Source organism: Arvicola amphibius, chromosome 12 (genome assembly GCF_903992535.2).
Source record: "Arvicola amphibius chromosome 12, mArvAmp1.2, whole genome shotgun sequence".
NCBI lineage: Eukaryota > Metazoa > Chordata > Mammalia > Rodentia > Cricetidae > Arvicola > Arvicola amphibius.
This window is the reverse complement of record NC_052058.2, coordinates 68,406,741-68,419,791: the sequence shown is the minus strand read 5'-3', so window position 1 is coordinate 68,419,791 and position 13,051 is coordinate 68,406,741. Positions and strand designations below refer to the sequence as shown.

At 50.4% G+C, this 13,051-nt stretch overlaps 1 protein-coding gene across 1 annotated transcript in view; it reads left to right on the top strand.

Moving 5' to 3' along the window:
- Nmnat2 (nicotinamide nucleotide adenylyltransferase 2) overlaps positions 1 to 13,051 on the top strand; it is a 157,028-nt gene that overhangs the window by 122,943 nt on the left and 21,034 nt on the right. The window contains exons 3-7 of the mRNA XM_038349901.1: positions 137 to 204; positions 2,447 to 2,525; positions 6,914 to 7,040; positions 9,185 to 9,265; positions 10,589 to 10,633. Of these exons, the coding sequence (XP_038205829.1) occupies positions 137 to 204; positions 2,447 to 2,525; positions 6,914 to 7,040; positions 9,185 to 9,265; positions 10,589 to 10,633 (400 nt within the window). The remainder of the gene's footprint in view (positions 1 to 136; positions 205 to 2,446; positions 2,526 to 6,913; positions 7,041 to 9,184; positions 9,266 to 10,588; positions 10,634 to 13,051) is intronic.

Below are 13,051 nucleotides of genomic sequence, written 5' to 3'. Positions count from 1 at the left end.
AGCCAAGGGGTCACAACTCTCATTTCCTCTTACCATCAAACGTGGCTACACTTTGTAATGGGGCGGCTTACGCTGGTGTTTGGGGCGCTGTGGGAGACTGAGGCCACCTCCTACTCACGGCGTGGTTGCTTCCCAGGGCCTTGTGTCGAGCCGGCATCGTCTCATCATGTGTCAGCTGGCTGTCCAGAATTCCGACTGGATCAGGTAGGGCTGCGATGGTGATGCCAGAAGCAGATGGTCCTGGGGCTTCCTGGGATGGAGTGGGAAGAGGAAGAGTCAGTAATTTGGAACCCACAAGGGTGAGGAAGTCGGAGAGAGATTAGCCCCATACCGGTCATAATTAGGTAGATCTCAAGTGGTGGCCCAATTGATAACTTTGTTTATTTTTGAAGCAAACAATCAAAATTAAAGAGTTATCTTAGAGAGTTTTGTATCTTGTGGGTCCGGGTGTGATTCTTAGAGTTTCTAAAAACATCACGGCAGGGAGGAGCCTGGTCCCAAATCCTAAATGCCTCTCATTCACATTCCTACCAACTTCCATGAACTCTCAGCCACAACTCCCTTCCTTTCAGAGAAAGTCTGTGGCCCTTGATTACTGCCGACTTCTGACCTCAGGGTCCCTCAGGGGTCCACACCGACTCCCAGACAAAGGTATGGGGCCGCTGAGCAGTGCTCTCTAGGGTACCTCTTCCAACTCAGACCCTGATCACAGCCGTGTCCCCCCCCCCCACGCACATCGTTAGACTAGCTGTGCCACTAAGACGCTAAGATGGCAGCGCTTCCCATGCTCTGAGCCGGCAGTGTAATTAAAGCAAGCTTCCACTAATTATGCTAATTATGTCCCCCAAGTTCCTACCGTTATAATTTGCATGAGAAGATGGTGTTTAAAAAAATAATGGCACATCATTTGCGCTTTAATTTCGTACAGTGGAAAAATAAGCAGCACCTAGAAGTTTCCATGAGGGGAGGGGCCTCAACCTCAGAGTGAGGGATGCAGTTAACCCTGGAGGGATGGGCCTGCAGGGCTGAAGGCAGTCAAGGAAAGCACGTCCACGTGGCCCTGCGGGGTGATTTGTAAAGCCCAGCCCTCAAGGGACTTTCTTTTGGCTTGAGGACTGGAAAGATGGCTCAGCAGTTAAGAGCTCTGGTTGTTCTTCCAGAGGACAGGAGTTCAGTTCCCACACCCACCTCGGGCAGCTTACTACTGCCTGTAACTCCAGCTCCAGCGGAGCCGATGGCACCCTCACATGCATAAATAAAAATAATTTTTTTTCAAAAAAGGCGTGGTTGGGTAGAGAATGGCTGCTTTTTCTCAGATGAGAAACAGGCCTGGAGAAGTCAAAATGCTGGAAGACAGTCCATCTATGATCAGGTCATGTCAGAAACCACATCTCTTGCTGCTTAAACGACTGTCTAATTGCCTATGGGAAATGAATCCAGAGAACATACTGGGCAGAAGCTGTTCCTGCTGCAATAGTTTCTTTAAAAACATTCTGGAATAATCCCCTTCATTGCTCTGATGGATAGATAGTTACTGAGTGACTGCCACCTACCCCATGTGGAAGATCAGAACTGAGGCATCTAAGGAGCCTGAGGGTGAGCTCTGGGGAGGGAAGCTGAGTAGCTAGCCCTGACTCTGGGTACCCATTTGGCGAGTCCATGGGTTTGCTCACCTCCCACACTCGTGTGCACAGGGACAGGGCAGGAGGAACCAGGCAAGGGCAGGCAGACCCCCTTCACTTTCACTTAGTAAGACCTCGACTCAGGAAACCCAGGGCGCCTGGCAGGCAATGGGCAGGGATGCTCAACCACGAAGAGAACATTTTAGAAATAGCTCAATTTAGCAGCTCATTAAGTTGGCAATTGAGGCCAAGTGAGGCATCAGTCTGGGGCAGGATCCCTGCTCACTTCCCAGCCTACTGTGCGGGAGGAGTTGGCTGGCCTGTGGGTTTGTACCCTCTAGTCTAGCTTTCATGCCTTACTTCCAGCCTCTGGGCACTGCTTCACCCAGCTGAGGCCCGTAGGGCTGCTTTTCCAGGTCTTGCTCCGTCCCTGCTTGCTGAGCCCCTGGTTCATTTAATCCTTATCACAATCCTGCAAGAGCCTGAAGATTTCCCCTTTCCATGTGAAAATAAGCACGAGCCATCCTGCTAGGCACTTTGAATATAAAATTTCCCGAGTCCTCACACTAGAAAGAGTGCTGAGCTGGGGTTAAACTCAGGGAGATTCACTCCAGCATCTTCCTCACCTCCCTATGCTAGATACTTCTCATTTTACAGAGAGGGAAACTGAGGCTCAGGAGCCTATTTCACAGCTGGTTTAACCTAACTTGAGATCTAAGCACACAATACAGCCAGGCCTGTTAAGCTCTCTGAGCCATGAAAGGAAGCACTGGGGAGAGAAGGTGTACAATGGAGACTAAGGACAGCCTCTCTTGTGACGGCAGAGTGGACCCATGGGAGTGCTACCAAGACACCTGGCAGACGACCTGCAGTGTATTGGAACACCATCGAGACCTCATGAAGGTGAGCCAGGCCGTAGCCAAGGGTGGGTGGGTGAGCCAGGTGCAGGAGAGGGGTGGGAGAAAGAGGCAGCTGGTCTGGTGCCCTGCTGCCCTGGCATCCGCTTCCTGATTCCCTGCCAGTTGTTAGGTGGACCAGTCTGTGTATGGCTCCGGGGAAGATAGTGGATTAGGCCCCTGGAGCAGCACCGGCCTTGCTCCCTTACCTTCCACTCTCTGACTTGTCCTCCCATTGGGGGTTGATAGGGTGTTGTTGGGGCTGGACTTGACATGGCGGCTGTCATCAGCTGGAGAAGCAAATTCAAAGAGGGACGAAGAATAGACTAGAGTTGTGAGGCTTCAGTGAGGAGGGGGCCGGCTAGGCAAGGGACAGAGATGCCCTTCGGGCTGAGGATGTAGCTCAGTTACTAGAGTGCTTAGTATTGTGAACCCCTTTGAGTTTGATCCCCAGCACCAAATAAAAACGGGGATGTGCACCCTTCTATTGGGAGGTAGGGGTAGGAGGATCAGAAATTCAATGTCATTAGCCAGGGTTAAAAAAAATATGTCCTCACCATGAGAACCCACAGCATCAGCTAAGCAGGGTTCACAGGGGCTCAGAGAGACTGAAGCGACAAACACGAACCCTGCATGGGTCTGTGCTAGGTCCTCTGTGTATACGTTATTATATGGTATGGTTGTATAGTTTATTCTTGTGGGACTCCTATTATTGGGAGTGTGGGGTGTCTCTGATGCTTTTCCCTGAGCTTGGGGCCCTCTTCCTCCTGCTGGGTCGCCTTGTCCAGCCTTGATAAAGTTTGTGCCTAGCCTTATTGTAATTTGTTATGCCATGTTCAGTTGATATTCCTGAGAGGCTTGCTCTTCTTTCTTTCTTTCTTTCTTTCTTTCTTTCTTTCTTTCTTTCTTTCTTTCTTTCTTTCTTTTTCTTTCTTCCTTCCTCCCTCCCTGCTTCCCTCTCTTTCCTTCCTTCCTTCCTTCCTTCCTTCCTTCCTTCCTTCCTTCCTTCCTTCCTTTCTCTCTTTCTTGGAAGGGAAACAGAGAAGGAGTGGATGTGGAGTGGGGGAAGATGGGGCTGGGAGGAGAGGAGGTAGACAAAACTACAGTTGGTATGTAATGTATATAAAGATAAAAATTAAAACAAAACAATGTCCTCTTAGAGTTGGTATAAGTTGCCAGGTTCCCTCCACATCTATTAGGGACCCAAAAGTTCCCACTCCAGGACAGGATGTCACACCTAAGGATCAAAGCTCCCTCATTCCCACACATCCCTCCAAACAAAAACCTTTTGGATGAAGGTGGCTGATCCCAGCTTTGCTAGCGGGTAACAGGAAGCACAGAGAGGAGCCTGCGTCTGAGGACACACAGTGACATTTATTGATCCAGGATGAAGGAGAGCGCCTATGTTCCCCACTGCAGTCTAAAACCTGCAGTGACCAACGGCCGGCTGCTTACCCAGCAGTACCAGCCACAGTGTGGGCAGAGCGCCCTCCGCAGATCAACATAGCTCATGGAGTCAGTGGTGGCAGGATGAGAAAAGCACTATCTGTGGCCAAACCCCTGACTGACAGGCTGGCAGACATAGCAAGCCGTCTTCCGTGGACATTACCCTACACTCTGTGTGGAGAGTCCCCAGCCCTAAGTAAACTAAGCAGCATTGTTCTGATCCCAGGAGACCTGCATCCCACCTGTCTCCGTGGCTGCTGGAGAGACTGTCGTCATCCTCTCTTAATGACGCAGTCTCTGACAGAGTGATACACGCTGTACCAACCACACAGCTGGGCTTCATTTTACCACGTGTGATTTAGATTCCAAAGGAGACCAGGAGCAAGAGGAGCATGGAGGGCCAACGGACTGCTGCTGGCCAATCTATTAATCCAATCTATTAAGGTCCTCTGTAGAATTAAACACGACCAGTCTTTCAAAACCCTTCAGAGCTATCCTGATTTCTTTGTGGTCCTCTTGAAGGGACAGTGAGACTGGGTTCCTCTACTCTTGCTGCAGCAGATTGACAGAAGACATCTTGGAGCCGACTAGATGGCTCAGCAGTTAAAAGCGCTAACTGCTCTTGCAGAGAACCAGAGGTCAGGGGATCGGATGCCTCTTGCCCCTGTGGGCACTGCTCTCCTACACACCCACCCTACACAGACACACAGGCACGCATAGAATGAGTGTCGCAACCGTTTACGAAGAGACACCTCACTTCCTGTGTAAGGATGGGTCAGTCAGGATGGGTGAAGATGTGGTGTGACAACAAGCAAAATTATCAGTGGCTCACATCAGTTTATCTCTCACACTTGCCACATGAGCTGGGGAGGGGACTGTCACCTGCCACTGTGTTCTTTTTTAGTCTCACTGAGGCTTTCAGCTCCATGCCAAGGGGAGAGTCGGGAACCCTTGGAACATCTCTGAATGCTGGCCTGGTTATAATGACCACAGAACCTGGCTATTGTTTGGTTGTCCAAATGCCCAGTCTTCCTGGGCTCTTCCTCTTACACTCATACCCAAGCTTGAGCCTGAGCCCGAGAAGTGCACTCGCAAGCTCCAGCTGTAATAGTGCCTGGCAGAGGCTGGCTGATTGTAGAGGTTACAGATGGTCCCCAGCCTCACAGCCAGAGCAGAGCTGCTTCCTCATAACCCCTCCTTGCCCGGTCCTGGCATAAGGCTGGTGTGCCTGGCTTGGAGGATAAACTTGCCAGGGGGCTGGCCATTCAAAGTTGGGTTTGTAAAAACTGCTGAGGACAGGAGAATTATGGGGGACTGAGCAGGACACAGGCAAGGGTAGTGTATGTGACCAATCATTTCTCCCTGGTCAGAGCAAGTCAAATAGAGCTAAGGATGCAGCAAGAGAAATCCCTCAGCCGCAGAGCAGCCATTAAGGGACAATGTGGCACTGTCTTTTTTGGTGATAAAATAATAAAAGGGCAGATCACCCTTCTATTCTGTCAGCCAAGCGGGTCAGAGGAGCCCATAGAGCAGGCTGGGACGCTGCCTCGCAGAGGAAACTGGATGTCGCTGCGACCTTCTTATGACAGGAGCAGATGGAAGGATGGATTAAGCCACAAAACAAACGCCTGCTTTTCTGGAGCTCAGACGGAGTCCAGGCATTCCGCCTGCCGTGTGGCTTATAGAAACTGTTCCCAGAGGGGCTTCCTGGCCATCCCTGGGGCTTGAGGGTCCTCTCACAGCAGGACGTCAATCCTGGAAATGCAATGGGCACCATCACCCCAGAGATGCTGGCTTTTGGGAAGGAACCTTGAATATGCACTTAGTCCCGTGGTTCTCTGCCATTCTCTGACCCTGGGTGAAGGGAGTTGCTTATGGCTCCCCTGAGGCTACATTCTATTTTCTACGTCACTGGAGGGAGCAGTGGGTCCTGATAACACAGGTTAATGAATAATGTATCTCAAGACACTGTGTGGCTCTGAAGTGTGATGAGCAGGCCCCAGGGGACTTGGAACTCACCCCACACTTCCTGTGACACAGATACATCCTGCTCTGCCTGGCACTGGTCTCTGGCTGGCCGTGGTATTGACGTGTCTGGCCTCTAGAGGCTGAGGCGGCCGGCCGATGATGCCTATGGTTGGGCTGACCTTTCCCATGCCTGCTGAGCTCCCTCATGAGATGATCTCTTTTGAGCCCCAAGAAGTAGGCAGGGCTCACAGATAGTCATGGCATGCAGAAGGTTACACAAAGCCCTGCCAGTGTCAGACACTCCAGAGACACTTTGCATGGACTTGCTCAGATAATTCTGCCACAGTCAAAATGGCTTAAGGTGAGCCTGCATTCCTGAGGGACAGTCCCTTGGCCAGGAGACTGATGTGCCCAACTGGGCTAACTCCTAAGAGAGGAGATTGGCTGATTTCCACCTAGATATAGATACACATACACACCCCACTTTGTGTGTGTGTGTGTGTGTGTGTGTGTGTTTTACTATAAAGGGTGGCTAAAGCCTGTAATCTTAATACTCATGAAGTAGAGACGGGTGGATAGAAAATTTAAGGTTGTGGGTGGTAGTGACCTTTAATCCCAGCACTCAGGAGGAGAGGCAGCTAGATCTCTGAATTTGAGGCCAGTCTTGTCTACAGAGCATGTTCCAGGACAGCAAGAGCTACACAGAGAAACTCATCTCAAAAAAAAAAAAAAAAGCAAATTGTATTATCATATTTGAATTAAGGTTCAGGGAGAGCCTTAACTGGGACCCAGGGCTGCTGGATATCATGTCCCAAGTTTTCTTGCTGAGTTACCCTGTTTCCTGCCACTGTAGACCATCCCTAGGCTTGAGACTGCCTTACTCTGCTGGGCAGACAGATGTCCATGGCAACAACTGGGCCATGATTCTCAGCATCTTCACTTGCTTAAGGACACTGACTCAATGCTTCTCCCTTTTCCCAGAGGGTGACTGGCTGCATCCTCTCCAACGTCAACACACCTTCCATGACACCCGTGATTGGACAGCCACAACACGAGAACACCCAGCCCATTTATCAGAACAGCAATGTGTCCAGCAAGCCCACTGCAGGTAAGAGACACTGGGTAAAGATCTCCTTTACCCAGAATCACCTAGAGGGCCCACCCAGCATTTGAGTTAGTCAATCTAGAAAGAGGAAGAGCAGGGGGAGGGTAAAGCATAGGAAAGAGAAGGGAGGAGGGAGGGGTGGGGGAGCAGAAGAGAGGGAGGAGAGGACAGTGTGCCTTCTTATGTATTGAAATATAAATATAATTGCCTTAATAGGGACTTAATATATGAAAGGGAGCATTTTTCTTTGCCTCCTCCAGAGAGGTTGAGGGTCTCACCCAGGGTCACAGTGAGGAAGTAGCAGGGCCATGAGTCACATTGCATACATAATGCCCATACTCTTAGCCACCTCCTCGACAACAAAGAGCAAAGCCACCAACACTTTCTCCTCCGCGCTAGTACTGTGTGCCTTACGGTGCTGTGTGCTCAGTCTTTACTTCTGTTCTCGTTAAACGCAGCGATTCTGTGATGTAGATGATGTCTTTCCTTTGACAAATAAAACAACGAAGATCTAGAAATGGTTTGTGGTTAGTCTAAGTTGAACAGCTCAAAAGTAGAAGAGCTGTCAGGTCCGAGGGACATGCTCTAAGGGATTCTCCCAGGTCAGTTCCAACAGATGACACTGGGTGTACTGGCAGATGCCTGTATCCCAGAACTTGGGAGGGAGAAACGGAAGGATCAGGAGTTTAAGGGCAGCTTGGTCTACATGAAATGTTGTTTTAAACAAACATGACGGCTGGATACAAATTCAGAGAGAGATGCCCACTGCTTTTCAAGCCGAGAAACCACATACTATTATATTACTGGCTTTTTATAAACATAGTAATTTATACAGAAGATCTAGGATTCCATAGTTTGCATGGAGTTACACTAAGCAAGTTTGGGGACTAGGACCTGGAGAGATTGATCACAGAAGAGCCACAGAGGCCACCTCTCAGCCAGCTAGGGTGCCTGATTACTGTGAAGACCACCTGCATGGACAGGCATGCTCTCTTTAGCCCAGCAGAGGTGACTCCGGTGTGGAGTCTGCCACAGGCTGAGGTCCCTTGGATTTGGGTGCTACTGTCTAGTGGGACGAGTGGCTAATGACAGGCTTGGGACAAATCCACGGAGAAGCTCATGAGAAATGTGTTAGTGACAGCGGCTTCCCATTGTTGTAACAAATGCCTGAGAAAAATCAACCTTAAAGGAACAAAGATGTATTTGGCTCAAGTTCCAGAAGTTTTTGTTCAGGAGCACTTGACCATGTTTCTTTGATGCTGTGGAAGCATACAGCATCATGGGAGTGAGTGGCAGGGGAGGTAGCTCACTTTGTGGTGGTCAGAAGCAAAAGGGGATGAAGGGAGAAACCAGGACCCACATCCAGTGACCTAATTCTCTTTCGTTAGACTCCTCCTCCTAAGACTTCTACTGCTCCCCACAGTATCACCTGCTGGGGACCAAACTTCAACACGTGCCTTTGGGGGACATTTAAGATTCAAACCAGAGTGTTAAGAATTGGGAGAGGTGATGCACGCCTTTAAACCCAGCACTTGGGAGGCAGAGGCAGGAAGACCTCTGTGAGTTCAAGACCAACCTGGTCTACAGAGCAAGTTCCAGCACAGCCAGGGCTACACAGGGAAACCCTGTCTTGGGGAGAAATAATAAATAAATAAATAAATAAATAAATAAATAAATAAATAAATAAATATAAATGGAATTGGGAGAGCAGCAGTATAAATGCATATTAAATTTGCAGTCTGACCCAACACACATGCATTTATACTCATTAAAATGGAAGAAACTAAATAACACACTGAGATGCTAAGGTGTGGATCCAGCTAGATGTAGGGTTGTGCGTGCTGTGTCCTTTTCTCTTTGTGTAGCTCCCTTCTCTCTGCCTCTGTCTTCCACTTTTCCACAATAACCATGACGAGAAAGTAGACGGTGGCTCACGGTGCTTGTGCCTCGAACTCTGGAGGAGAAGAAAGAACTGGCTGTCCTTGTTCTGACCTTTCTCTCCACCCTCCTGCCCGCCTTCCACTTTCCAGTACACCCCTCCCCGGTACACCCTGTGGTTTAAAGTGGCCCCGGTGCTGTGCTGACCTGAGTGTCAGCTGTGAGTGGTCCCTTCCCTCTGTCTCCGTCTGTCTTCTTCTCTCCCATAGCCAAGATCCTGGGAAAGGTGGGAGAAAGCCTCACCCGGATCTGCTGTGTCCGCCCTCCCGTGGAGCGCTTCACCTTTGTAGGTAAGGGGGCCCATCTTTCTTCTTCCTCCTCACCTCTCTGAATTCATCAGCAAAGAGCCCCACCTCCTGAAATTCATAGATTGAATTGTTAATCCCCCAGGGGATAGTATTAGGAGCCAGGGTCTTTGAGAGATAATTAAATCGTGAAGGCAAATTGCACACAAACAAAATAAATGAAATGTAATTAAAAATGGTTTATAAAGAAAAGACCCTGCAGAACTAGCCCACCCCTTCTGCCATCTGAAGGCACATGGAGATGATGCTACCCATGTTGGCTCCTTCACCTTAGGCTTCCAACTTCCAGAACATTCAGGAATAAATTCCTGTTGTTTGGAAGTCACCCCGCCCATGGTATTTGTTGTAACGCTTGAATGGATTAGGATACCCTAGTGGGGTGATCACTTGTAGAGCAGCAGTTGAAGAAACCAGACAAGAAGGGATGTGCAGGCCTACGAGGCGATGGGAGCGAGAGGGTGCCATGGTCCTGCGAGGCCTTTCGTGGTCCTCTCCCTCCACCAGTCTGTGTTTGTTCCTCACCTTGCACTCCATATGTCTACACACCGGATGTTTGCCGTGGGCCTGGCTCCTGGCTCAGACAGTGTCTGTCCTCCAGCCTCTGTCCCTAGGCCCCTCTGTCCTTCGGGTGTTCCTCAAAGACTCATGGATGAGAACACCACAGGCTCTAGAACATCTTCCCCTGCTCACCTCTAATTTACTCTAAAAAAGAGCCCCCTAAAAGCCAAAAGAACTTGTTTCTTTTTTCCTTTGGGGCTTCCTTTTGACCCAATGGAGGTTTCCAGTTTGGGGCTTATTGATAGGGAACTAAGAGACAGTTGAGGAGGCAGAGGCAGGGATGAGGCAGCTTGGCTGTCGATTTGTGTGTGCACTTACGTGTACCTTGTACACCTCCATGCAGACAGTGCACACCAGGATCATGTGCCAGAGGCTCTGGCCTTTCGTTCTTCCTGCCAGCTTCTGCTACATCCCACCGAGGAAAGGGCTCAACATCCCACTTTTGCTGGGTCTTTAAACCAGGGAGCAATGGAAGGAGAGGAGGCCATCTCCTGTGACCCCAAATCCTGTGTCCCGGGTTCTAAGGGCACTGTTCTGGTGGACACAAAAATAGAAGACCCTCAGCATGAGTGTGTCTGTCATTGGGTTCCCCGGTGAGATAATCTATGAAAATCCCAGAAATATGAAGCTCTGCCCTGGGAAGGGAGGGGATGTTCCCTGCCCTCTGATCTTTCCCCATCCGCCCGCTGCCCCCCAGCCACTCTCACTGAGGCTCTCAGCTCCCTAATGCCCCCCACTCTCTCTCCCCAGATGAGAATGCCAACCTGGGCACAGTGATGCGGTATGAAGAGATTGGTGAGTTGAGCTATGGAAGGGGGAACATTTGGAGCCGCTGGCCTCCAATCACATGGAAGCAGCAATGTCAGGGAGGGTGGAGGCTTGAAACCTCTGGAGTCTCTTTGCAACTGGGTCTAGTACTAAAATCATCCTTCTACAGATAATCTTACTTAGATGCCATTTAACATCCCCTAACTAGACTCACTTCCAGTAGCAGTGGATCAACTGGCAATCTTCCCCTCACAGCCTCCCCTCCCTCATCTAAAAGAACGAAAGCCAAGCATCAGTGCTAATGAGAGAGACCGTTGTGTTTACCCACCGATACTGCACACAAACAAGAAAGCGTCCAGTTTCCAGGGCTTTAAAGTAGAGAAAGACACAAGGGCTGACTAGAGGGCTAAGGTCTGGGTGAGACCCCGTGCTCAATCCAGAGCAGGCAGAAGCTGGTACAAGCAGCTGTCTGCTGGGAAGGTGGTGACAGCTGTGTAAATAATTGAAGCAAATCAGAAACTGAAGACTTTGCAAGGTTCCAGAGATGGAGGGGGACCCCAAATGCCTGCAGCTGGAAAAGATGACAGAGGCAGGCCAGAAGGAAGCTGGCACAGGTGGCAAGGAGGGTCAGCGGCTCTCTAGGAGAGGCAACTTGGTCTCGAACCCACACGGATTTAACTTCTAGCTGCTAGATGCCTTCCTCAGGCTCCTCTGAGTGTGCGGGGGGGGGGGGGGGGGGCTTCTGCTGTGGTTCCGAGCCATATGGAAGTGATGACTTATCCACTATTTACAACTACGGCTAAGCAGAGCCATTAGTGAAAACGAAATACTAGGAGCACACAGTAAAACAAATTGCATTAAACTGAATCGATGAGGGAGTATTCAGGTGCTTCTCTTCCTAGTTACCTTTGTAGACTTTAACAGCCTCCATCCGTCAGCTTATTTGCTCTGAAGTCTGCAGGAAAGTGGGCACCTGGCTTTCTGGACAAAGAAAGCAGGTTCTGTAAGCCCAGAGCATCCACAGGCAGAGATGGGGCAAAGCTGCCAGGACTGGGCTCAAAGCCCTGCACCCATGCCGTCCTCCCTCTCAGGGACTGTCACCCCACTGGCAGTCTCTGCCCAGCAGAGCTCCGATGTGTGTTTGTCTTTTGCATGTTTCACAGACTTTGTATGGGACTGCCGGGAACTTGTTTGCCTCCCCAGCACCCAGGCTATGCTGTCCCTACTGGGGGGATATCCCCTCTGGCTCTTAAATCTGCCGAGCCACCTCTAACCCCCTTTGCTCTCTAGAAGGGGAAAGGATCCCCAGTATCTGACAGAAAGGGATAATGAGACAGGGAATGAAAAATTCTTGGCTTCTGAAAGGGAGACTGGTGCGGGGCCCTTGCTGACAGATAGACTCTGGGTTTGCAGCGATACAGGTGGCAGTTGCCGTGGTGGACCGTGGGAGCTGGGGTGGGCCACTGGGCTACACATAGCTGGAATTCCTGAGCGGGGAGCGTAGAGGGAGAGGACTGATTCTGGCTGCTGGCCCTGGGTCAAGATGACCAGGGAGGGAGGCGGAGCCCAGTGTAGGCAGAAGAACTAACCTGCATCCTGACCCTTATGCTCTGTGAGGTCCTGGTTCTTACAAGGCTCCCTTAACAAAACCCCCTTGCATACATCATGAGAAAAAGCCACCTTCTCCTAACTTGCTTGGTGTCAGTTTTCAACAGTTTATTGCTTCCCCTGGGGCTACCCCAGTTGAAGGTCTTGTAGACGGGAGATGTGGAAATTACTGCTGCCCTCCAGTGGCTTCACGTGGGACCACAGACTCAGCCAAGGTCACCTGTCTGTTACCAATGACACCTCTGCTCTGGTCCTGGGGGAAAAAGTTACACCACCTTTCTGTGCTTCCGCTCGTTTAAAAAGTCTGGGCAAGAGAGTGAGTCCTAGCACGAGAATGGAAACCCCAGTTCAAGGTTTTCAGCCTTGGTGCTGCCAGTTTCTAGGGGCAGATAGTTCTGTGTGGGTGGCTGCCCTGTGCACCGTGGGATGCTGGCTTAGCAGCGTCCCATCTGCCAGATGCCAGTGACACACTTCTCTGCTCCCCAGGCATGAAAACCAGACCCTGTAAAAATGCCCCTAAACTGCCCAGGGGCTCTCAGGCAGCCTGTGTGGCTCTGTAACCATATCATCTGCTGGCTTAACTACTCACGATGTCTTGAGTTCCCTCCGTGTGCCAGTCACTGCCAAGCCCTGGAACAGAAAGACAAATTAAGGTTCTGTACCTGAAAAGATCATTAGTTCATATACGCTCTCAAAATCCAATTGGCTTCCCCTGCCGGGGGCTGGTGTGCAGACCCCGGTCCAGTGCAGACACTGTCCAGACATCTGGACAGTGAGATGCTGGCTGTTTTCTCTGCCTGCTTCATTCCTGTCTGGAGACTCTCTGTTGAACAGGGG